Source organism: Equus przewalskii, chromosome 23 (assembly GCF_037783145.1).
Source record: "Equus przewalskii isolate Varuska chromosome 23, EquPr2, whole genome shotgun sequence".
NCBI classification, from domain to species: Eukaryota; Metazoa; Chordata; class Mammalia; order Perissodactyla; family Equidae; genus Equus; species Equus przewalskii.
In genome coordinates, this window is record NC_091853.1 from 9169181 (window position 1) to 9196524 (window position 27344).

General features: G+C 35.9%; 1 protein-coding gene across 17 annotated transcripts in view; it reads left to right on the top strand.

Moving 5' to 3' along the window:
- The window catches only part of RABGAP1L (RAB GTPase activating protein 1 like), a 675876-nt gene that overhangs the window by 390896 nt on the left and 257636 nt on the right, over positions 1 to 27344 (top strand). For all 17 annotated transcript variants that reach the window (XM_070590936.1, XM_070590944.1, XM_070590948.1 and 14 more), the window contains 2 exons: positions 20928 to 21053; positions 23251 to 23394. In XM_070590936.1, coding sequence (XP_070447037.1) covers positions 20928 to 21053; positions 23251 to 23394 — 270 coding nt within the window. The remainder of the gene's footprint in view (positions 1 to 20927; positions 21054 to 23250; positions 23395 to 27344) is intronic.

A 27344-nucleotide genomic window follows, 5' to 3' on the forward strand; every position in this document is an offset into this window, starting at 1 on the left:
GGTGTGGCAGTTAAGTTTGCACGTTCCACTTCTGTGGCCTGGGGTTCACCAGTTTGGATCCCAGGTGTGGACCTATGCACTACTTGTCAAGCCATGCTGTGGCAGGCATCCCACATATAAAGTAGAGGAAGATGGGCCACAGATGTTAGCTCAGGGCCAGTCTTCCTCAGCAAAAAGAGGAGGATTGGTGGTGGATGTTAGCTCAGGGCTAATCTTCCTCAAGAAAAAAAAAAGAAGAAAAGTATCATTTACAGTTGGAGAAGAATGTTATAGCACAGATTGCTTTTAGTCTAATTATAATGTTCATCTGCCTTTGAAGTTAAATATGCAATAATAATCAGTAATATCATTATAGTATTAGTCTTTGCTTAATTGGAAGTATAATAATATCCTTTTAAATATTTCATTATTTTATTTTAAAAATAGTATAAAATATTTTAGATAATTTTTAACCCAGTATATTTTTCTGACATATTTATTGTCAAGCAGCTTTAATTGTTTGTTGTCGAACATATACTTTTTTAGACCTTCAGAAAATCATGCTCCTTTTTATCGTTAAGTTACCATAGGTATAGTAATATTGACATGTATGGAAACTTTCCAATTGTAGAAAGGATTATTTTTGGGTAATCCAGAATGTTTAAAAGTACTGAAGTTTTAAAAAACTATTACTAGGCACTACTCTTTTGGAAACCAGTTTGGCTTTATCTGATAAAGATATGCATTCCCAGCAATTTCACTCCTGGATATATACCTTAGTCAAATTTTTGCACATGTGCACCTCAGTCATGTATTAGAATTGTCCCAGGATCCATGTTTATATTAGTCAACTCAACTGCTCACTATTAGAATGTCTACTATTATAATTGTAACTAGACATTAAAATGAATAAATTGTGGTATATTCATATAGTGGAATGCTCTACAGCAGTGAAATAATGTTTTACACTAAATATGTTAACATGAATGAATACTACAAACATAAGATTTAGTAAGAAAGCAAAGTATGTTTGGTATCATTTGTTATGATTCCATTTAGTATAAAGTTGAATAACAGACAAAACTAAACTCCTTTTCTAGGATGCTATATAGATGGTAAAACATAAATAACACCAATGAAGTGATTACTTTTAAAGTCAGGATAGTGATTTCTCTGAGGAGAAACTGGGAGTCATGCTTGGTAAGGGACACACATGGATCTTCAGGAGTATTGACAGTATTCTATCTCTTAACCTGTTTTTACTTCATAAGCAATTACTCATTAAAGTATACCTTTAACTTTTATGTATGTTTCTGTGTGTTGTATTTCAACATAAAATAAGGTTTAAAAATTACGAATCCTTTATGCACCTCCCAAAAAACACAGGTTTAGGATAAGATTTAACCAATGAATTTAAGAAATGAGAAGCAGAGCTACTTCTTAGCTTTTCTGAAAATAAAGATTCCCCAGAGTCCAAGGAGACAAGATAGAGGCTTTCTAGTGTGTCTTTATGTGGATATAAAAGTAAAGGTATTTGTGCCATTATATTATTTAGGACTGTGTCTGCTACATGTGACATATGCTTAACTCAAAGTAGCTTAAATTAAAAGGAAATTTATTGATTCACATAACTGGGAAGTCTAGGGCAGAGACGATTTTGACATGATTGTCATTTGACATGATTTTGACATGTTGATGTCATTTGATATCATTTGACATGATTCCAGAGTTCATATTTTGTCATCGGGAATCTGTGTCTCTGTTCTGCTTAAATCTTCTAGGCTTAATTTTATGGACAGGCCCCAAAGTGGGCAATGTGGCTGCTGGCTCGCCCAGCTTCTTGTCCTTTCAGTTTTACAACTTCATTTAAAAGGGACCATTTTTGCTATAGCTCCTGTATTAAAAAAAAAAAAAAAATCCCTGGAGGACTGTGATTGGCTTGCCTTGAGAAGCTGCCATCCTTGAATCAATTACTAAGACCAGGAAGGTAGGGTAATTCTGATTGGCCCGCCCAGGTCTTGAGTCTACGTCAGTGCTGACAGTGAACTGGATCAATTCCTCCTGAACAATGGAATGCTTTTCCTATAGGAAAAGGGTTTTTAATAACAGGTGATAGGGAGATAGGATGCTAGACAGATACATCACATAATCTTACAGTGGTGTCTTACTGCAAGAGTTTTTGTGTACTTTAAAATAAGCCCTTCTGTACTCTGAAATCACTTTTTCCTTATAATGCAAGAAATTTTCCTGTTCTGAGTTAATTCTTGCATCAGTGCTTTAGAGCCATTTCCCAATATCTTCTCCCTGTGTCCTGTAAATATATGCAAGACATTTTACTTTAAAAAATCCTCTCTTGGTCCTCCTATTTAGCTATCTTAGGTTTCTCTGCCCTTTCAAAGGTGAACTCTTTCAAATGATAGTAAAAAGCACAACTGTGAATTTGAATTGTGATTTAATACCTTTCAAGGTATATGACCTTGGGTAAGTTTCCTAAACTCTCTGAGCTTCAGTTTCTTCATGTATAAAATGGAAATAATATTATCGTCCTTCTAGGTTTTTTCTGAATATTTAATACCTTACATTATGAGTGTAAAGAGTCTTATTTTGTGTCCAGCATAAAGAATGCAGTCATGGGCTTAAACCCAGTCTTTACTTAATAGATGTGTAGTTATTGGAAAATCACTTAACTTTTTTGCATTCCACTAATCTAATATTTAAAATGTAAAAATAATGACTGCTTTCCAGAATTTTTGTGACGATCAAATAGGGTCGTGAATGAACGCCTCTAATAATGGTAGCTGCTGCTCTTTCTAAAATTAATAATTATTTTCCCAGCTAATTTTCTTTTGGTCCCTGGTCCCACTAGCTTAAATTTATCACACATAGCAAGCTAATATGTTGTACGGTACGTTTTATGGCTTATAAATAGACGTTCAGTTTAAATGTACTTTAGTATATATTTGATTTAAAAGGAAAATAAACAGAAGTTTTAATTCTCTTTACTTTTCAATGTGTAAACAGAAAATGAAAGCTCATGAGTTTATGATTTTCAGAATAGTCACACCCACCTTTGTTGAAGAAAACTAAAAACTAAAAACAATCAGTGGAGTGTTCATTGCCTTCATGGAAAAAGGTAGATTGATTACCAAAAGATGTGAAACACAATCGTGCAGAATAGAAAATTTAATTTTATCCTAAATAAGGGGATTTTTGAAAATTGTCAACATGTAATTTTACTTCAGAAAACATCTTGACATGTGTTGCTTCATGTGAGTCTTAAAGACTTGAAGCCCTTAGAGCTGCTTTGTTTTCTGGTTCATTGTAGAGAGACGCAGTGGAAGCTTGGAGACTGTCTCCTTTCAGTGATTGTCTGTTAGTACAGACAGCAGATCATTATCAGATCTGTACCCAAACAGTGATTACATCAGGCTTCATTTTCAGATTGTGCATGTGAGGCTGGTATTTAGTTTTGTATTTCATTGAGCCGTGAATGATACTTTGATACCTTAAATTGTAGGATTTTAATGTTTATCTCTTCCCTCCTCCAATAAAGCTACACTGATTCCCTGACAAAGCTCCTGTACACATCAAAGATAGATATTCAATATTAGAGACCCGCTATGCTCCGTCTTAATATTTTATTTAAAAATATTTGTTCAGTGATTTGTTTTTATTGTACTTTAGACCAATTGCATAATGATGATAAATTGGATTGTCTAGTTCAATGAGATGTTAATCATTGTAATAAGTTAAATAGTTAGTTTAATGCTTTTTAAATAAAAGTAGACAGATCCCACAATACTACCTACTGGGAGAACTCAGTCTTATAGGTGAGGTTTGGTAGTAGAACTAGGTATTGATGCTCAGATCTTGATTGATTTTCTTTATGCTCATTGAGGAACAAGCTTAATAGCCAATACAAAGTACAGATAATACAAAAGTTTCTTATATTTAGCATTTATAATAATATTAAAAGAAATCAATTACTAATGTAGTTACTTTGGCTGACCTTAGCTTCCACTTTCATACCTATTTTTCTACATTTTTGTTGTCTCTTACCTTTGCAGGTGCCAACAGGTTGCCCTACTTATGTGACATGCTTTCATTGATAAAACCAAATGTATTCAGAGTTTTATTAAAGTTATCTTAAACAAATATTTAATACTTGATATTTATTTAAGTCTCTATTCTAAGAGCTTTGGAGGATACAAAATTAAAGCAGCATCCAGAGGTTGGGAGGAGCATACAAATAACTATACTACATGCCACAAAGATCTTTAGGATTCAGAGAAAACGAAGATCTTGTCAAGTTGAATGGAATAACAGAGACTTTATGTTCTAAGTGCCATTTATAATCAACCTTAAAAGATCTGTAAAATTTCAAAGGCAGAGCTGTGCTACATAGTATACCCCAACCCAGCCGTCCACCCTGACCTTGTGTGCCTTAACGCCAAGGGGAGCTTGGACAGTGTAGCCTGTCACTATTTAAGTTATAAAAAGGGTGGAGTACAGGAGGGAGACATTCTTCCCAGTGATACACAAGTGCTCTCATTTACATGAAAAGTAGCACATCTTTGCTACTTTCTTTTTAAGAACATATATTCCTGTAAATCATTTTAACAGAAGAAAGGCCTTACAGTGGAAATTTGTTTTTGTAGTTTTTGATTAAATAAAATTTTTACCCATGCACTTATTTATTCTTTTTATTCTTTCAAGTATCTGCATATAAAGCACTAGTAGTTGTTGATAAAGAAGACATAGTCTCTGTGTTCAAGGAGGGAGAGAAAATGGAAATTTACATTTCTGGTCAGCTACAATGTGCATATGTTGTCTCTCACGTATGTCTCATTTAATCCTTACAACATCCCTGTGACATAAGTATTATTATTTATGATTTTTTAGAAATAAATAACTCAGACTTTGAGAAATTACTTGCTCAAGGTCAACCAGCTAGTAACTAAAAGCTTATCTGAGAATTCACATCTATTAGATTAATTCCAAATCATGTTCTTTCTGCTGCAGCATCTTTTCTATATATGTCATCTATTTCTGGGCTCCCTTTCAAGGGCAATGATTGAATATAGAGTCTTTAGATTATCCTTTCATACAAAAGAAAAGTGATAGGTCCTTACTAAACCGACATATTTATAATTCATTTTTTTCTGTAATACATCCTCCACCACACTCCTGATTCGTTATCATGTTTTATATCAGTACTCTGCTAGAGTCAGATCATACCAGCTCATGAGAGCCAGTTGTTAAATTTTCAGGAATTTTGTGAACTGCTTGTTAATTAAAAAATTAAATGGACATTGTGGGTCATCAGGATGGCGACATAGGTTATTCTCAACTTCAGTTCCACTCACAAGAAGACCAGCTAGCAACTGTCTGTAGACAACACACCATTATGAAAATCTCAGAACCTGGAGGTGAGGCTAAAGTGCTCCTCCTGGACCACAGAGACTAAGAAGGATTGCAGTAGAAGGGTAAGAGGAGCCACTACACTCTGACCACATTGCCCCTCCCCCAGGTTGGCACAGCACTGTACCAAGAGGATCTTCCTGTGCCTGAGGTTTCTCCAGTGGGGAGAGAGCCCACCGTAGACATTCAGCTCTCCTAGCATTGAAAGACACCTCCCTGTAGGCCACCTTGGGTCTTGTCTCACAGAGATTACTAGGGAAATCTGTGGGGCTTGACCACTGGGGATCAGATAGAGACAGAGAAGGAGGAGTGGGACTTACAGCAACCAATGCTCAAGTCTTGGTGGGCTACATTCCCGCTTGCAGTGATACCCAGTCAGAGGTCCAAGCCAGTGGCTTTTCTCATCTGCAGAGCCAAGCCAGTGACCTCATCTGGCCAGGGAACTTGGTTAGCAATTCTGCCTGAATTGAATGTCCAGTCAATAGACCATACTGGCCTTGGAGCCTGTTTTACTGCCCTGACCAGGAAGGGAAGCAAATTCACAGCCCCACCCAATTGCCAAGCTTAGGCTCCAGTCTTGACTTGCCAGGAAGCCTGGTCAAAGAACCTGAGCAGCCATGGACACCACATTACAGCCCAGCTCAGGCACGGGGCCAAGCCAGCAGCTGTGCCCAACTATTGAGCATAGCCCATGGCCCTGCAAAACCCTGTAGCCTGAACAGTGACCCTGGGCAGTGTCAGAGCCCAGCCTCCAGTCCTGCTGACCAGTGGAGGCCAAACTACAGCCCTGCTCAGCCACAAGGCCAGCCTACAGACCTGCCCAAAGGCTGAACACAGCCTATTGCCTCACCTAATCAGGAGCCTGAACAGTGATCCCACCTGACTGTAGAGCACAGTCTCTAGTCCCACCCAACTTCAGGGTACAGCTAGAGGCCCCTCCTGACCAGAGATCCTGACTAGTTACCTTAACCAACGATGAAGCACAGCCCACAGCCTACCTGATTGTGAAGCCAAGCCTGTGGCCCTCCTTTACCCCCCAACTTTAGGACACAGCCTCTGGACCTGCCTGAATACAGCCCAGCCAGCAGCACCATCTGGCCAGGGAGCACAACCTTAGACCCCACCTGACCAGGAGCTATTGCAGAGCCCAGCCCATAATCCTGCCTAACAGTGGGTCCAAGTAGTGGTACCACCCTGTCAGGGATCATAACCTGTGACCTTTCCTGTCCCTAGGTGATGGCAGAGCACAGCTAGTGGCCCCACCTGACCATGGAGCACAGCCAGTGCCTCATACAATCATTGAGCCCACCCAGAGGCCCTGCTTGTATGTGGAGCCCAGCCAGCAGACCCAGTCAACCATGTAGCCCAGCTAGTGGCACCCTTTCTCTCTACCTTAGAGCACAAGCAATGGCCTCACCCAACTAGAGACTTTGATACAAAGCTCTGCCTCCCCATGGTTGCTATCAGCTGACCCACCCAGTACCCCAAGCTGAGCTGACTGGTAAAAGTCTTTTCTTGCCAAAGCAAATCTGTAATGTCTGTACAAGGAGACCGCTTACTCAAATGTGCAGATAGCAATGCAAAGAATCAAGGATCATGAAGAAATCAGGTAAATATGACGCCACCAAAGGAAACAGTGAACTACAAGAACACACAGACAACTGAACAAAATTAGGAAAATGATAAACAAAATAAGATGTTTGACAGAACAATAGAAACAGCAAAAAAAAACCCCAAACCAACCCAGAAATCCTGGAGCTGAAGAATACAATGACACAACTGGAGACTTCAATGGAGAGCTGCAACAGAGGTGATCAAACATAAGAAAGAATCAATGAACTAGAAGGTAGGTCATTTGAAATTATCAAGTCAGAGAAGTAGAAAAAAAAAAAAAAGAATGGAAAAGAGTGAAGAAAGCCTATAGGACTTATGGGACATCAGCAAATGAAACAATACACACATTATGGGAATCCCAGAAGGAAAAAAGAAAGAGGAAGGGACAAAGCAGTAATGGCCGAAAACTTCCCAAACTTGAGGAAAGAAATGCACTTCCAGATTCATGAGGGCTAAAAGACCCCAAATGGTTAGAATCCAAAAAGGATTAAACTTTTAGATGGGGCATATTATAATTAAATTGTCAAAAATCAAAAACAAACAATTTTGACAATAGCAAGAGAAAAGCTACTCATCACATATAAGGGAGCCCTCAGAAAACTATTTAGTTTCTCAACAGAAACATTGTAGGCCAGGAGAGAGTGAGATGATATATTCAAAATATTAAAAGAAAGAAAAAAAGGGCCAGCCCCATGGCCAAGTGGTTAAGTTCGCATGCTCTGCTTTGGCAGCCCAGGGTTTGGATCCTGGGTGCAGACATGGCACCATTCAGTAGGCCACATTGGGGCAGCTTCCCACATGCCAAAACTAGAAAGACCCACAACTAAAATCTACAACTATGTACTAGGGGGATTTGGGAAAAAAATAAAAAGGAGGAAAAAAAAGAAGATTGGCAACAGTTGTTAGCTCAGGTGCCAATCTCTAAAAAAACCCAAAAAACTAAACCTGGCAAAGCTGTCCTTCACAAATGAAGTAGAGATAAACCCCAGCAGTGGTGGTGGCACTGGCAACCCCTCTGGCAGGGGGATGGAAGGTGAAAGTGGTGAGTGAAAGTCTATCTGGCTCCACAGGCTGCAACTGGAGGGTCCCATTGCTCCTCAGCAGCTCCTGGACTTCAGAGAAGAGATATCTATGACTGAAGGGAGGGAAAGGAAAGGGAAGGAGGCAGACAAAGAGACTTGAAGGAACATGTTTTCTGCTGTCTGTCCCAGGAATTCAGCAAGAGGACCACCCAAGACTTCCGAGACTCTCTTACTTGAGGATCTGCTTATTGGGCCATGGGCACATCCAAAGCCCCAAAGGCCAAGCACACACCTCCCCCATTCTGTTGCCAGCCCCTTCTTTTAAGCACGTGTTCCCAAATAGAGTGATGAGGCACCTCTGGTAACAGAAAGCAAAAATGTGCTGTAGCACCACCTGCTGGAACACCAAAGAAAGACCTCTAATTGCCAGTCTGTTGAACTGTTAGAATCAAAGTAAACAAAGCTTTACCTAAATAAGAAAGGTGTTCATTACTTCAAATGCAGCAGCAGAAGCACATCTCATCAAATACTGTGAAAAATTACTGTGATACAGTATCATAAAAAGAAAATGACAATTCTCTAGCAACCAAACTCAAAGACACAGAATATTGTGATCTGATAGAGAATTGAGAAAAGCTGTTATGAAGAAATTCTTTGGGGCCAGTCCCATGGCCAAGTGGTTAAGTTCGCACACTCTGCTTCAGCAGCCCAGGGTTTTGCCAGTTCAAATCCTGGGCACAGACATGGTACCGCTCATCAGGCCACGCTGAGGCAGCATCCCACATGCCACGACTAGAAGGACCCACAACTGAAAATACACAACTATGTACCAGGGGCCTTTGGGAGAAAAAGGAAAAAATAAAATCTTTAAAAAAAAAAGAAAGAAAGGAATTCATTGACCTACAAGAAAACCAGAAAGGTAATTAAATGAACTCAAGAATAAAATTAATGAACAGAGGAATACTTTACCATTCTAAAAAAGACCCAAATTCTGGAGTGGAAGAACTTAATAAATGAGATGAAGAATGCATTAGAAAGCATTGGAAATAGCAGATCAGATGGAATAGAGAACAAGTCATCTGGAAGATTAGAATCTAGAAATGATTCAAGTGGAAGAGGAAAGAGAACTACGATTTTTTAAAAGTGAAGAACCCTACACGAGCTATTAGACTCCATTAGAAGAGCCAACATAAGAATAATGGATATACCAGAAAAAGAAGAGAGGGAGAAGGGGACAGAGAGTTTATATAAAGAAATAATAACTAAGAACTTCCTAAACCTTGGGAAAGAACTGGACATACAACTCCGTGAAGCTAATAGATCACCTTATTATCTTCATGCAAACAGGCCTTCTCCAAGACAAATTATAATGAAGCTGTTGAAGTCAGTGATAAAGAGTCATAAACGTAGCCAGGGAAAAAAAGAAAGGAACCTACAAAGGAACCCCCATAAGACTATCAGCAGATTTCTCAGCAGAAACTCTATAGGCCAGAAGAGAGTGGAATGACATGTTCAAAGTATTGAAAGATAAAAATTGCCAGCCAAGAATACTCTATCCAGCAAAGTTCTCCTTCAGATATGAAAGAGAAATAAAGGCTTCCAAGACAAACAAAAGCTGAGGGAGTTCATCTTCACTAGACCACCTTACAAGAAATGTTGAAAGGAGCTCTTCTAGCTAAAATGAAAAGACAGAAGTACACAAAGTTATGAGTAAAGAGATAGACAGAATTAGAAAACTGTAACACTATTTTAAAATAGAGTATTAAACAATTATAGCAAAAAGATTAAAGGGAAAAAAGCATTAAAAATGACTATAGCTACTACAATTTGCTAATAAATTCACAGCATAAAAAGAGAGAATTTGTGATAGCAAAACTATAAAAGAGGAGGAGTAAAAGGATGGAACCTGTATAGGCAAATGAAGATAAGTAACTCTCAGCAAAAAAAGGGCTCTTTTATCTATGAGACATTTTATGCAAACCTCATGGTAACCACAAAACTAAAATCTAGAGCAGAGACACAAAACAAAAAAAGAGGAAGCTGAGCAAATCACCATGGAAAACCACCAACTTAAAATGGTAGACAGAAACACAAGGAAAAAGAAACAATGGAGATTTAAAACAACCAGAAAACAAGAGATAAAATGGCAATAGAGAGGTCTTATATATCAGTAATCACCCTAAGTGTAAATGGATTAAACTCACCAATCAAAAGACACAGAGTAGCTGGATGGATTAAAAAACAAGACCCAACTATATGCAGCTTTCAAGAGACTCATTTCAGCTCTAAAGACACACATAGGTTCAAAGTGAAGGGGTGGGACATGATATTCCAAGCAAATAGTTACCAAAAGAAGGGGGTATAACCCTACTTAGGTCAGACAAAATAGACTTCAGGACAAAAACGGTAACCAGAGGCAAAGAAAGTCATTATGTAATGATTAAGGGATCAATACATCAGGAAAACATAACAATCCTATATGTATGTGCACTCCCAACACCTGAGCACTGAAATATGTTAAGCAAATACTAACAGATCTTAAGGGAGAAATAGACAACAATACAAGAATAGTAGGAAACTTCAGTACCCCACTATCAGCAATGGATAGATCATCCAGAGAGAAAAACAACAAGGAGACATTGAATGGAATCATACCTGAGAACAAATGGACTTAATGGACATACGCAGAACATTTCATCCAACAGCAGCAGCATATGCGTTATTTTCAAGTGCACATGGAACACTCACCAGGGTAGATCATATGATAGGACACAAGAGAAATCTTAGCATATTTAAGAAGACTGAAATTGTTTAAGTTATCTTTTCTGACCACAATGGTGTGAAACTAGAAATCAACAAGAGGAAAGTGAGAAGATCTACAAATATGTGGTATCTAAACTACTCACTTCTTAACAACTAATAGGTCAAAGAGGAAATCAAAAGGGAAATAAAAAGCTATCTTGAAACAAATGAAAATAAAAATACAACATATTAAATCTTGTAGGATGCAGCAAAAGCAGGTCTAAGAGGACACTTTATAGCAAAAAGATGCCTATACTAAGTAATTAAAAAGATCTCAAATAAACAACCTAACTTTACACCTCTAAGAACTAGAAAAAGAAGGATAAATTAGGCCCATACTTAGCAGAAGGAAGGAAATAATAAAGATCAGAATGGAGAGAAATGAAATACAGACAAGAAAAACAGTATAAAGGATTAACAAAAGTAAGATCTGGTTCTTCAAATACATAAAATTGACAAACCCTTAGCTAGACCAACTCAGAAAAAAAAGAGAGAAGACCTCAATAAAGAAAATTAGAAATGAAAGAGGAGACATTACAACTGATACTACAGAAATTCACAGGATCATAAGACACTACTGTGAACAATTATATTTTAACAAATTGCAGACTGTAGTAAAAACAGATACAGTTCTAGAAACACACAGCCTATCAAGACTGAGTGAGGAAGTAATCCAAAATCTGAACAGGCTAATAACAGATAAAGAGATTGAATCAGTAATCAAAGACCTCCCAACACAGAAAACTTCAGGAGCACACAGCTCCACTGGTGAATCCTACCAAATATTTAAAGAAGAATTAATGCCACTCCTCCTCAAACTCTTGCAAAATATCACGGAAGTGACAACACTTCTAAACTCATTCCACAAGGCCAGCACTACCTTGATAGCAAAACCAATAACGAAACCACAAGAAAAGAAAACTAAAGACCACTGTCCCTGATGAATATTGGATACAAAAAGTCTCAACAAAATATTGGCAAACCAAATTCAAGAGAACACATTAAAAGGATTATACATTATGCCCAAGTGGGTTTTATTGCAGGGACGCAAGGATGGTTCAACATACAGAAGTCAGTAAACATAATACATCACATTAGTAAAATGAAAGGTAAAAATTACGTGATCCTTTCAGTAGATTCAGAAAAAGCATTTCACAAAATAAAATATCCTTTCAAGATAAAAACCATTCATAGATTGGGTATAGGTGGAATATACCTCCACATAATAAAGGCCATACATGACAAACCCACAGGTAACATTATACTCAAAAAAGAAAAATTGAAAGCTTTTCCTCTAAGATCAGGAACAAGACAAGGATGCCCACTCTCACCACTCCTATTCAATATAGTGCTGGCAGTCTTAGCTAGAGCAGTTAGGCAAGACAAAGAAATAAAATGCATCCAAACTGGAAAGAAAGAAGTAAAACTGTCACTATTTGTTGATGATATGATTTTATACATAGAAAATTCCAAAGAGTCAACCAAAAAATTGTTGGAACTAATCAATAATTTCAGTAAAGTTGCAGGATAGAAAATCAACATACAGAAGTTGGTTGTTTTCTTTTAGACAAATGATGAAACATCTGAAAAAGAAATAAACAAAACTATCTCATTCATAATAGCATTAAAACCAGGGAAATACTTAGGAATAAATTAACCAAGGAGGTAAAACAATTTTACAATGAAAACTATGTCTTTGCTGAAAAAAGTTGAAGAAGACACAAACAAATGGAAAGACATCCTGTGTTCATGGATCAGAAGAATTAATATTGTTAAAATGTCCATATTACCCAAAGCTATCTACAAAATTTACTGCAACCCCATAAAAATGCCAAAAGCAAACTTCACAGAAATAGAAGAAGCAATACTAAAATTTGTGTGGAACCACAAAAGACCCTGAGTAGCCAAACCAATCCTGAGAAAAAAGAACAAAACCAGAGGTAACATACTTTCTGATTTCACACCATACTACATACTAATTAAAACAGTATGATACTGGCACAAAAGCAGACACTTAGACGAATGGAACAGAATAGAGAGCCCAGAATTAAATCTCAGTAGATATGGTCAACTAATATTCAGCAAAGGAGCCAAGAAGAACCAATGGGGAAAGGATAGTCTCTTCAACAAATGGTGCTAGGGAAACTGGAGAAACATGCAGAACAACGAAATCAGACTGCTATCTCACGCGACTCAAAAGAATTAACTCAACATGGATCAAAGGTTTAAACGTAAGGCCAGATACTATAAACTCCTAAAAGAAAAGACAAGGAAGCAGCTCCTTGATATTGGTCTTGGCAATGGTTTTTGGGACATGATGCCAAATGCACAAACAATGAAAGCAAAAATTAACAAATGGGACTACATAAAACTAAAAAGTGTCTACGTAGCAAAAGAAACAATCAACAAAATGAAAAGACAACCTACCCAAAAGGAGAAAATTCTTGCAAACCATACATCAGATAAGAAGTTAATATCCAAAATATATAAAGAACTCATATAACTTAATAACAAAAAAATCTGATTTAAGGGGCCAGCCCCATGGCCGAGTGGTTTGGTTCGTGTGCTCTGCTGCGGCAGCCCAGGGTTTGGATCCTGGGCGTGGACATGGCACTGCTCGTCAGGCCACGTTGAGGCAGTGTCCCATATGCCACAACTAGAAGGACCTGCAACTAAGATATACAACTATGTACCAGGGGGGATTTGGGGAGATAAAGCAGAAAAAAAATCTGATTTAAACATGTGCAGAACTGGGGCTGGCCCTGTGACTGAGTGGTTAAGTTTGCACACTCTGCTTTGGCAGCCCAGGGTTTCGCCAGTTCGGATCCTAGGCGTGGTCATGACATCACTCATTAGGCCATACTGAGGCGGCGCCCCACATGCCACAGCTAGAAGGACCTACAACTAAAATATACAACTATGTACTGGGGGGATTTGGGGAAAAAGCAGAAAAAAAAAAAGAAGATTGGCAACAGTGGTTAGCTCAGGTGCCAATCCTAAAAAAGTGCAGAACTAAGAAGACTTTTTTCAAAGAGGACATCAAAATGGCCAACAGGCGCATGAAAAGATGCTTGACGTCACAAATTATCAGGAAAATGCAAATCAAAACCACAATGAGATATCACTTCATACCCATTAGAATGACTGTCATCAAGAAGACAGGAGACAACAGGGGCTGGTGAGCATGTGATGAAAAGAGAACCCTCCTGCACTGTTTATGGGATTGTAAATTGGTCCAACCACTATGGAAAACAATACAGTTTCCTCAAAAAATTAACTCTACAATCCAGCAGTTTGTACCCTTTGTACCCAAAGGAAATGAAAACAGTGCTTCAAAGATATATATGCACTCCCACGTTTATTGCAGCATTATTCATACTAGTGAAGATATGGAAACAAGCTAAATGCCCATCAACAGATGAATGGATAGAAAAGATGTGGTATAATACATAATGGAATATTATTCAGCCATGAAAAAGGAGTATATCCTGTCATTTGCAACAACATGGATGGACTCTGAGCACATTATGCTAAGTGAGATAAGTCAGACAGAGAAAGACAAGTACTGTATGATATCACTTATATGTGGGATCTAAGAAGAAAAAAAATTTGAACTTGTAAAAAGCAAAGCATAAAATGGTGAATACCAAGCGATAGGGGGTGGGGAGATAAGATTGGCATTGTTTAAGGGTACAAAAAAGTAGTAAATAAGCCATACTGATCTAATGCACAGTATAATGAATATAGACAACAATATTTTACTATAATTATGTAATCTGATAAAATAGCTGCAAAGGCAATCATATTACAATGAATAAATATGTCAAAGTAACACTTTGTACACCATAATGTTATATGTCAAGTATATTCAATAAAAAAAAATTGAAGTAGAGATAAAGACTTTCCCAAACAAACAAAAGCTGAGGGAGTTCATTATCACTATACTTGCCCTTCAGAAATGCTAAAGTGGGGGCCGACTCCGTAGCCGAGTGGTTAAGTTAGTTACTTTAAACGTAAATGGATCAATTCTCCAATCAAAAGACATAGCATGGCTGACTGGAAAAAAACAAGATCAAATAATATCTGCCTAAACAGACTTATGTTAGCTTTAAGGACACAAACAGATTAAGAATGAAGGGATAGAAAAAGACAATTCAAGCAAATGGTAACCCAAAGAAAGTAGAGGTAGCTATACTTATATCAGAAAAAATAGACTTTAAGTTAAAAGTTAAGCTAAAAATGGTCAGAGGAGTCAAAGAAAGTCATATAATGATAAAAGGGTCAAATCATCAAGAAGACAACAATTATAAATATGTATGCACCCAACATCAGAGCACTTAAATATGTAAAGCAAATACAAAGAGAACTAAAAGGAGAAATAAACAGCAATACAGTAATATTTGGGGACTTTAATACCCCACTGTCAACAATGGATAGATCATCCAGGCAGAGAATCAACAAAGAAACAGCAGATGTGAACAGCACTATAGACCAAATGGACCTAACAGACATATACAGAACATTCTATTCAATAGCACCAGGATACACATTCTTCTCAAGAGCACAAGGAACATTTTCTAGGATAGACCATATATCAGGCCACAAAAAAGTCTCAGCAAATTCAAGAAGATAGAAATTTATCAAGTATCTTTTACAACCACAATGATATGAAACTAGAAATCACTAACAGGAGGAAAGCTGGAAAATTCAAAAATATTTAGAAATTAAACAACACACTCCTGAAAATACAATGGATGAAAGAAGAAATTGTAAGGGAAATAAAAAAATATCTTGAGACAAATGAAAATGGAAACATGACATACGAAAACTTAAAGGATACAGCAAAAGTAGTTCTAAGAGGGAAGTTTATAGTTATAAATGCGTACATCAGGAAAAGAGAAACCCCTCAAACAGCCTAACTTTACACCTCAAGGAAGAAGAAAAAGTAGAAAAAACTAAGCCCAAAAGTTAGCAGAATGAAGGAAATAATAAACACTAGAAGAGAAATAAATGAAATAGAGAATAGAAAAACAATAGAAAAGATTAACAAAAGTAAGAGTTGGTTCTTTGAAAAGATGAACAAAATTACATACCTTTAGCTAGACTAAGGAAAAAGGGAGAGAAATCAGAATTATAAATTAGAGAGAAGACATTACAACTGATACCACTGAAATATGAAGGATCGTAAGAGACTACTATGAACAATTATACACCAACAAATTGGACAACCTAGAAGAAATGAATAAATTCCTGGAAACATACAAGACTGAAGAAATAGAAAATCTGAATAGACTAATAACAAGTAAGAAGATTGAATTAGTAATCAGCTCCCCCCACCCCCACAACAAATAAAAGCCCAGGACCAGATGGTTTCACTGGTGCATTCTACCAAATTTTTCACGGTGAGTCAATACCAATCCTTCTCAAACTCTTCCAAAAAATTGAAGAGGAGGGAGAACTCCCAAACTCATTTTACAAGGCAAGCATTACCCTGATACCAAAACAAGATGAGGACATTACAAGAAAAGAAAACCACAAGCCAAACCCTTGATGAATATAGAGCAAATATGCTCCATAAAATAATAGCAAACTGAATTGAACAGTACATTAAAAGGATCGTAGACAATGATCAAGGGTGATTGATCCCTGGGATGCCAGGATGGTTGAATATATGCAAATCATAAATGTGACACATTACATTAATAGAATAAAAGATAAAAATTATGTGATCATCTCAATAGATGCAGAAAAGTATTGGACAAAATTCAACATCCATTCGTGATAAAAATTCTAAACAAATTGGGTATAGAAGGAATGCACCTCAGCATAATAAAGGCCATGTATGACAAGCCAATGGCTAACCTCATACTCAATGGTGAAAGATTGAAAACTTTTCCTCCAGACATACAGATGGCCAACAGGTACATGAAAAGATGCTCAACATCACTAATTATCAGGGAAATACAAATCAAAACCACAATGAGATATCACCTCACAACTGTTAGAATGTCTGTTATCAAAAAATACAAGAGATAAGTGTTGATGAGATTATGGTGAAGAGGGAAGCCTTATGCACTGTTGGTGGGAATACAAATTGGTGCAGCCACTATGGAAAACAGTATGGAGGTTCCTCAAAAAATGGAACTACCATATGATCCAGCAATTTCACTTCTGGGTATTTATCCTGAGGAAATGAAGACACTAACTCAAAAACATCTGTGCACCCCCATGTTTGTTGCAACATTATTTACAATAGCCAAGACGTGGAAACAACCTAGTTGTCTATCAAGGGATGAATGGATAGAGAAAATGTGGTATATACATGCAATGGAATATTATTCAGCCATAAAAAAGGAAATTTGTGACAACATGGATGAACCTTGAGGGCTAAGTGAAACAGTGGTATGCTTTATGCGAAATATGCTAAGTGATGTAAGTCAGACAGAGAAAGACAAATACTGTATGATTTCACTTATATGTAGAATTTAAAAAATCTAAAGTCATAAAAACAGAGTAGATTGGTGATTGCCAGGGGTAGGAGGTTGGGGAAATGGATGAGTACGGTGAAAAGGCACAAACTTCTAGTTATAAGATTAATAAGTTCTGGGGATGTGGTGTATGGCATGGTCACTATAGTTAACAATACTGTATTGTATATTTGAAAACTGCCAAGGAGTAGATCTTAAAAGTTTTCACCACAAAGAAACAAAACTTGTAACTGTGTGAGGTGATGGATCTGTTAACTAACCTATTGTGGGTAATCATTTTGCAGTATATATCAAATCATCACTTTGTACACCTTAAACTTGCACAATGTTGTGTGTCAGTTATGTCTCAATAAAGCTGGAAAAAAAATGATATAAACTTACAAGTAAATAATCTATATTAAAAACAAAAAGTAGTAAATACTGAAAATTAATCACTATTATTTTGCCACATTTTACTGTTATTTATGCTCTTGAGTCTGTTTATGTCTGTTCTATCTGTATGATGGAAATACAGATTCTGTCTGCACGTCACTTCTCAACTTCAGTCTGTTTATTTTCTAGTATTTCATGTGTTATGGTAAAGGCCAAATGCTGCTAATGCTACAGCAAGGCTTCTATTATCCCACTTGTTATTGGAATTATTATTATTATATTTATTTGCATTGACAAAGCTAATAATTTATTATTGTCAGTAAATTTTTCTGCCATCATTGAAGTCATTAGTGGCCACCAGAAAGTGACTCTTGTTTACAATTTTGCAAAATATGTTTTTTCATATCTTTTATGTTTTATAATACCACCACTAGGGTAAGACTTCACTTATTATTATTGACACTTAACTGAGGTATAATATCTTCCTTAAACAGGCATTGTCTTAGCCCTCAAAAGCAAAATGCCATTATAAGTCACTATGTGAACTTCCTTTTTCCTCTGCAGTGTAAATATAAGTATATGTTGTTTAGCCGTATCTTATACATTTTTAGATTTTTGTTTTCATTTTCTAAACCTTTGACATATTTGTTAAATTTTGTGTGCCTATCCTGGTTGCTGCTACTGAGAGTGAATGCATTAATTGAAGAAAGAGAAATACCAACGGAAGCTTAATTAGACATGCTAACTAGATGCCTTATAGTCTTTAAACTAGAAAGAGAAGGTTGCATTTCCACCTTCCAAAGGATTATACATATTTCCCATTACTTTCTCACTTGTTTTGTTAGCAACCTTTTTCTGTCTTCACAGGAGTTCGCTTTTTGGTCAGTTTTATGATGAGATAGTATCTGAGATCCCATGAGAGCTTATTACATCTGACCTTAGTCTTGATAGTCAATATTGATTCTACCCCAGCTGGATTGGTATGTTATAGGTTTAGTCCATTTTTTTCATGTGGCGCATTAACTAACTGAAAATCAAAAACTTGGCTGTATTGCTGAAGCTTGACATAGAGGATAGTAACTCTAAGACTACCTCCCTCCCCAAAATGTAGGTATATTAAAAAAAAAAAAAAGGTTACAGGCTGGAATTGCCACTTTTAGTTTTTAAGGATCAAGTTCAAACTGCCAAATGCTTTTGTTTTTGAAGAACGTTTATTAAATAATATATTGTTTATATATGTATGAGAGAGAGACAGACAAGGGGCGGGGAAAGAGGGGGAGAGAGGAATGGGAAAAAGAGAGAATTTAAGTTCCATACCTAAAAGCAAAGCAGAAATTTATGTCCATTTGTAATTTTCCTGAATAATCTGTCCTGATCTGGCCCATATCCAGTCATTTCTCTACTTGCAGTCTAGCTGTAGTGATCTCACTCTTGGTCCACACACCCAGCCTCCCCTATCCTAGGCCTTCTGTGTCCATGTGAAACTCAAGCAGAGTTGCCTGTTCACTTGTCCCTTGGGAAGGCATTATACCTGTACCTCTGTCCCAGCCAGCACAGTGCATGCATCTCACATGTTCAGTGACTGCATGTATGAATGCTGATAGGCATTTAAACCTTTTATTTGCTTTAATGGTTTTACCACTTTCAGAGAAATCAAAGTTTTTCCCCTTTATAAGATATCAGATTTTAAAATACTCAACTAATCATCATTCACTTAGAAAGAGGGAGAATTCAAATGAGTTAGTTTCTCCAGGGCTGACTACAGTTATCTTGCATGTGGCTTTTTTGTATAGCCATTTTAGTAGAGATCTGAGAGGAAGATGAAGAGACTGAGAACTGGGTGGTAAGAGAAGTATTGTAGACCATGTATGTGCAAGTTAGTGTCCCTTGAGGCTTCAATGACAGAACTGCTAAAAGAGTAAAGAATACAGTGTACTTATATTCTAACTACCTAAATATAAGCTGAAAAATGTTTGCTGACTTGAACAGCTGGGGTCAAAGCCCAAGCCCCAGACAACTTATAGATAAAAAAGAAATAAGCAAATATTTAGAGAATCAAAATGACAACAGCTAAATGTACTTATTTAACTTTTGGTGATTTTATTTAACTAATTTACGTATTTCATTGTTTATAGGTAAAAAATGTAAGTGGCCAATTTGTATAGGAACTTAAATAAACAGTTACATTTCTAAGTGGGTGAATACATCTCTGCTTAATTCAGTTATTCGGGCAGGAAGTTAGTCTAACAAAGGAGTCAAATACAGTCATCAGCCAAGGTCAGACTTTCAAAGAAGTGACATTTAAAGTGGATGTTCACATAATAGTTACATCCTAGGATTGAGTGAGAACAACTCTTTATTCTGTTTGCTTGGTGTAATTTCTAGAATATTGGATAGATCCCTCTCTAAGTTCTTTCAGCTTGTTGATACCACAATTTAGAGATTTGTTCTTTGATTTCAGACTTCATTCTCTGTTCAGATAAAAATACCTCTGGGAGGGTATAAGGTATATTAGATTTTATTAGTTATTTAAATCATAATGACAGAGCTCATAAATTCTTTCCTGAAACTTTTTTATAGAAAGAAAAATAGCAACATCAAGAAGACCCTGGGAGGACAGTATTGCACAATCTATCAAGATTAAAAATGCATTAATCCTTTGACCCAGGAATCCCTCTTTTGGGAATATTATTGCGGGGATAAAAACAAGATGCATCACAGTGTATATAGAATGCTATCTTTTATGTAGGAAAGGGAAAAAATAAAATAAATGTAACTTTTTATTTGCATAAACGCTGGCAGGATACGTGAGAAATTATTAGGAGTAGTCATGAGGTTATGCCAAAGAGGTGGGGGGAGGCAGGTGCAGGGATTAGTGTACAGGGGGATAGAGAGGGGTGAGACTTTTACCTTTATATACTTTTACTTTTTGAGGAAAATTGTTTTGATTTTTGAATCACGTGACTTTACTACCTATTTTTAAGATGGCTTAATAAGTGAATGACAGGATGATTAAAATTCACGAGAGAGAAACTCACCTCCAGGGAGGAAGCTGGAAGCTTTGAACCCAGATTTTACCTGTGTCTCTGAAGAAGGCTGGCTCTGAATAACTTCATTCACTAGAGGCCTTTAACCATTAATGCAGAGGACTCATAACATGAAGGAACTTTTTGGACATTCTGGCCAAATGCCACTCAGTCATGTTCTATATGTATATGTTCTCCTGTAGATGCCAGAAGAACAAGCATTCTGTGTTTTGGTGAAAATCATGTATGACTATGGTTTACGAGATCTCTACAAAAACAACTTTGAAGATCTTCATTGCAAATTCTATCAGTTGGAGAGACTAATGCAGGTAAGTAAAAATTAGGAAATTTTATCACTCGAGTTTGTTGTTATAGAAAAAGTCTTCATAAAATTGATGAACAATAATGATTTATGAAAGTTTAATGAAATTCTACAGAAAATGTAGATGGATTTGGTTTCTGACCAATGAATACAGTGGGCTTAATATCATAAAATATTTATTCAATCATTGGCCATTTTTAGAATAGTCTTCCATTTTAAATATTCAACTTTAGTACTTTGAAGTGCGAACATAGTAAGTTGTCAATGAAGAGATTGCCTAGTATTATTTATAAAGAAGTGAAGATATTTACAGAATAAAAATGGAAATACTTAAGAGCTTTCTCTACATTAATTAGCACCAGTACCATATTTAGGTCCACATGTAGAGAACGCGTTGAAGAGACAAGAAGATATTGATAAGAGAAGAAGAAACACCTAAAATATTGTAATGTAGAGACATAAAAATTTCCCCCATATAATTTCCTGATCTCTAACAATGTTGTAACTTTTTCACAATGTAAAAATTTCATAATATATAAATGTGTAAATTTATATATATGAGAAACATTCTTTTATGTATATATGTCAAACGTACATAATAAAAAGAATTTTGAGTAAGGGCAAAATTATTGACCAATGCTGATAAAAGGAATTACTGAGGAGCTTTGAAATTCCACCTGAGGTTGGAAATCTTAAATTTATAATGGGTCTATGCAGCATCTGTATGTGGCTTTCTCCCAATATGAACTATTGGGAATCCAAGAGAAATGTGAAGGAAATGCATAAATGGATTGATTCCATAATGGGGAAAACTAAAGTGATTGGGGAGGACGGTTAGTAGGAAGTGACAGAAGATACTGGTGGGAGCTCATTGATGTGATCTGTCAGGAGATATCTTTAGATAGGTTTCTAAAAGAGGGAAGTGAAACCAATAGGAAACTGAAAGACTAGAACAGGGGAGTGGAAGATGGACAGTTTGCAGTGAGGTTAGGGATAGCTTTATTGGGAGAAGGGAATATAGGAGGGCAGAAGACCTTAAATGTGAAGAAGAAATAAAGGAGAGGAAGGGTGTCAAATGAACTGTAAGCGCAATGACAGATGGGCATTGAGGGGAAAAAGACTGTGTAGAAGAATCTGGTTACTATGGACATGAAAAGCAGTAGGCGCCTTTTAGAGATTTAATTCTTCCAAGTAAATATTTGGGATTATTGATTTTTTTTACCTTTCATTTACCTTTTATTTACAAAAGTTTATATTTTTTCAGAGGTCAGTATTCTTAAGAGCTTTGAGAGTCAAATAAATGATAAATGAATAACAAGTTTGTGGTACTGTGAAGGAACCCAAACACACTTTTCTGTGGGCATTTTTTGTCTGTTAACTGGATGACCGTTTGGACACCCCTTTTAAAGTACCTGATGGACACATTTGGGTGCTTTTCAAAGAGCATCTTGTGTAAGAAGCGAATTTTTTATTTTTTGGTTTTCTGGTCTGTTTATGAAAACAAAACTAAAGTGGGGTTTTTTACATATCTTTGCCTTTGTCTTTCGGTTATGGGAAGAGCTATGCTAATGATTTTTACTTTGCCTTTCATACTGTTGAAAAGCATTTACTTGTTTATCTTGGGGAAAAAGATAAAGCTAGCATAAAGGCATTTTTAGAAAACATCCAGTTTCATACTTTATACACTTGCACAATTTCTGTACTTTGCTATTTTTAATGTGTCAGATTTTTTAAAGTTTGTGTTTTGGGCTTTTCTAAGTACCCCCAAAATATACTACAGTGATATCATAGAACCCAGATGATGTAGATATTAAATGGTCTCCAAAGAAATGGTATGTTTCTTTCCTGACTAGTTAGGAATTGAACTGTGAAGGGGAGTGCTGTGACTTGACCCTGAGTTGTGATTTCATTAGACTACAGGTGTTCTATCAGAGCAAACATTTCCCACAAAACAAGAACAGTCAAGTGAGGAAGGGATGATCTTTGTTATTTGTCCATAACAAGTCTGTCTTTATTTTCCTTGATTCTCTGTTGTATCCCCAATTCTTCTCTCCTGTCATCACTTCTGTGTAGTTATATATCATTCAACAAATGCTATAATAAATTGAGAGTGATTGTAGAAATCTTGTCATAAATCGCAGTTGTGGCAGGAAATAAAGATTCTTCAGTGTTCCTTCCTCTCAATTTTCCACTTTGACTTTTAGGAGCAGTTACCGGACCTGCACAGCCATTTCTGTGATCTGAACCTGGAAGCCCATATGTATGCATCCCAGTGGTTTCTCACTCTGTTTACTGCCAAGTTCCCGCTCTGCATGGTCTTCCACATCATTGACTTACTGCTTTGCGAGGTAGAGTGACTCCCATTTCTCACCTAACCAGCAGAGAAGATAGTTTCTACTGAAAATGGTTACAGTTTTCTTATTTTTTTTTCCTGTGACATTAAACCATAAATATTGACCAAAATTTCTATTTGAATTTTAAGTAAAGACTATTTTAATTGTAATTTTATTATTTGTGAGAAGTGAAAATATTAAGGCATATATAATTCCTACAAAGAAAAATGAAGTAATTAAGTTTGTATAATTACATTCCTAATAAGCCTATATCTGTGTAATAAAGTACTAGTAATATAAATGACCTTTAAAGTTAAATAAATGAATTTAGAATCAGGTATTTTTAATGGTAATGCAATTATACTCCAAGAATGAATATAAGTGAAATGAAATTTTTATAGTAATTAAATCCTCAATTCATGAGCTATCTCTTTGTATATGATGTTTGAGACTTCTACCAGATGATAGAGAAGTGACAAACTAAAGCTTCCATATCATATATTATATTTTTATACAGTGGAATATTTCAAAAATTAGTTTGCAAAATTCCTTAGTATCTATATTTGTTTCTTTCATTGTTTTTAGTTCCTTAGATGGCTACATTTACTGTATTCTTTTAAAGAATAAGCAATATTACACAAACATACGTCATATACTGCCCATCAAAATGTTTGATAGTCTTTAGCAGTAATAGGAAAGTTACTGGATGAGAATAATTTTTTCTATTGGGGATATAAATGTATGTAAAAATATAGCTGTCTTAAATTAAAAAGCTAGTAATCAAAAGTATAAGCTGAATATAATCTAGAGAGTTTTGTATTATTGTGTTACTTTTTTTACACAAAGTTTCCTCTTAAAAGACTAACCATTTTCATCACACTAGGAACTAGAAATTTAATTATAGAGATGAGATTTTAAAAGATACAATGTATAAGCTGTATAAAGCATAGCTATTATTTCTCAGGCTACCACAGCAATAACTATTTTATATGCAAGCATAGCTGAGTTTTGTTCTTCAAAGGTTCCAGTCGGCAGTTGTACAATATTTGAAGGTTGCAGAGCAGCTTGTAAGCATGTAAGATTTTTAAACATTTGTAACATATTTTGATAAAGAAGTGTTGTGTGACTTGCTGAGGGTCACAGAATAAGTTCCCAAATTCTGAATATATAACAGCTAGAGAACCTGATTGATAACACATCAATTCTCCTATTTGCTTTACTTACAAATTAGTTTCTAAAATGCCTATCTAAAATTACCCTGAAAGAATGCAGAATTACAAGCTAAAACCTTATTCAAAGTCAAAATGCTATGATCACAGTATACACAAAGCAAATTTAGGCATTTGTACTAAAAACTCTACTTTGCCTGATTGTCCAAAGTGGTGTGGTGAACAGTTCTGACTCCTCTAATTTAGTGCAATACTCTTTGAAAGTAAAAACCAAATTTATATCTTTGAGTTCTTTAATCTTATAACAAGATAATACTAAAAGTTAGTTTTGATAAATAAATATTCATAGTTCTCATTCATTGTATAATGAGCCAAGTTTAGTGTTTCATCGTATTTATAAAAATAGGAAAGTAGGGGTATGGCATTTTGACAGTTTTATCTTTATTTGTAGTAGGAGCTTGCAAATCTTCATTATCATTGCTTCACGTTTTTTTGCTGAAAGAGATTATCTAGTTTCATACGAGATTGGTTCTATAGTGTTCATTATAGAAATGAGAGTGAAATTAGTATACTTAATTATACCAGTTAAATTGGATTTCTTGGTCACTTCTGGTAGAGTAGGGCTGTTACCTTTAGCACACTGGAATGATGCCTTTCTAGAATAGTCTCTACCTGAATGGTGCTGTACCTGACATTGGAGCACTGTCCATGGGTCTTCTGGAACCCAGATTCACAATTTCTCAGGAAATTTCATCTTAGAGATACTTGAATTTCTAATGTCAGTTGCTAAGAAAATTAGCAACATTTATGGTAGGGAAAAGAACCGTTAATTTATAAGCCTTCTCATTACTTGTCAACTGCAGTTCATAATCACAATATTCGAAACATCTTAATGCTCATTAAAATTAATAAAAGCATCATGGATGTTACTTTCCCTTCCCTTAAACCTGTACTTTGTAGCTGTTTGAGGAAGTTGCACAGCTTCCAAAACATGGAGTAGGTTGTAGTCACAGCATCATGGTAACTAGGGAAATAAATGACAACTTCCCTTAACAGAGTAAAGCAGCTTTCAAAATAAACTTGATTGGGAACAATATTGTAGCGTGCTTCAGGATATTCATTCTTTCCACTAACTCATCTTTGTCAGAGGATTGTTTTGCAAAGGAAATTTTTAGATAAACTTTTATTTCCTGCCTGTCTGTGTTTTCTCTTTGCCCCTTTCCTTCTTGTAGTTAATAAAATATTTATATCAAAACCAGTCTTTTATATGTGATAAAATATTTTAAAAGAAGAAATGGTAACATAGTCTTAAATAGAATCATCTGTGGGTGTTTGTTTTTGTCATATTTTCTCTTTTTTAAGAAAACAATTCAAATCCTGAAAGTTACAAATTAATGTTTAGTTACAAATGGAAGGCTAGGAAATTCTCAGATGGAAAAGTGTTGATTTTTCAAAGTTCATCATTCTGACCAAAAAAATTATTTTGGACTGCAGAGTATTTTGTTCAAAGATCCTATTACAAAGTGAGAAAGAGGAACATTGAGCTTGAGGCTTCACTCCTAGAAAGCATATCATCATTTCATATTTTCCTAAGCTATATGCTGTTAAGGATTTCTTCATTCATCTTGAGGTTAAGAATATGAAGTTAATTTAGTAGCAGAAAACGGAAGAATTTTAGTAGACTTTGGCAATGCAGTATGAATCAAAAACTCCTGGTTGTTAATAGTTTTATTTAAAATGTTTATTAAAACTGAGTATATGGTGACTTCGGTTAATTCCTTCATTTAGTCAAGATGGATGGCAACAGGATTTGAAACTAGAATTTCAAAGTACATTTTCTCATATTGAGATGAATCAAACTCTCTGTAGATTGTCATTTATCCAATAATTGAAATGAAAATTATTTTTTTCAAAAAGAACAAAGCCTTCCTTTTTGTTGTCTGCCTCTATCTATGTGGAGAGATAGGAAAAAGGCTAAAGGTACTAACAATTATGGTGGAAATACTATGCTATTAACCCACCAACAATAAAACATTGCTTTTTAGAGAACTTTTTATTGAAGAATTACATAATGAAAGAAAATGTGCAAAACTTAGTGTAAAACATGAAGATTTTTCACAAAGTGCACATACTGATGTAACAAGCACCCAAGTGAACAAAAGCAGAATGTTATCTGCATTTCAGAACCCCTCCTCCTTTTCACTGCCACTCTAGTCACCACCCCTCCGGAGAGTAATCTTGGAATAATTAATAATTGTAAAGTGGAATCATACAATATGAACTCGTTTTTGTCTAGCCTTTTCATTCATCATTGTATTTGTGAGATTCATCTATATAGTTGCATCTAGGCATGGTTTATGTGTTCCATTGTGTGAATATACTCCAATTTATCCGTGTGTCCATTTTATTGTTGATGAGCATTTGGGTCGTTTCCAGGTTAGGGCTATTATGAATAGTGTTGCTGTGAACATTCTTGAACTTTTCTTTTGATAAATATGTACGTCCACTTCTGTGGTGCACATCTGGGACTGGAATTGCTGGGTTAGGGCATCCATATGCTAGGGTTTAGTAGATGCCACCAAACAGCTTTCCAAAGTATTTTGAGCATTACCTTTCAAGTTGTTTTTGTTCAGTAAAAGTCTTCCCTGTGATTATGGGCAAGTTTTTGTTTTGTTTTGGTTTGGTTTTTTTAGAGGGCAGGTCATGGATCAGATTAGAGTTTGTGAATATGGGACAAAATGAAACTCACTGGTGATTCAAATCATTCACTTGGTCTCTGAAGTTGTATGCAGATGG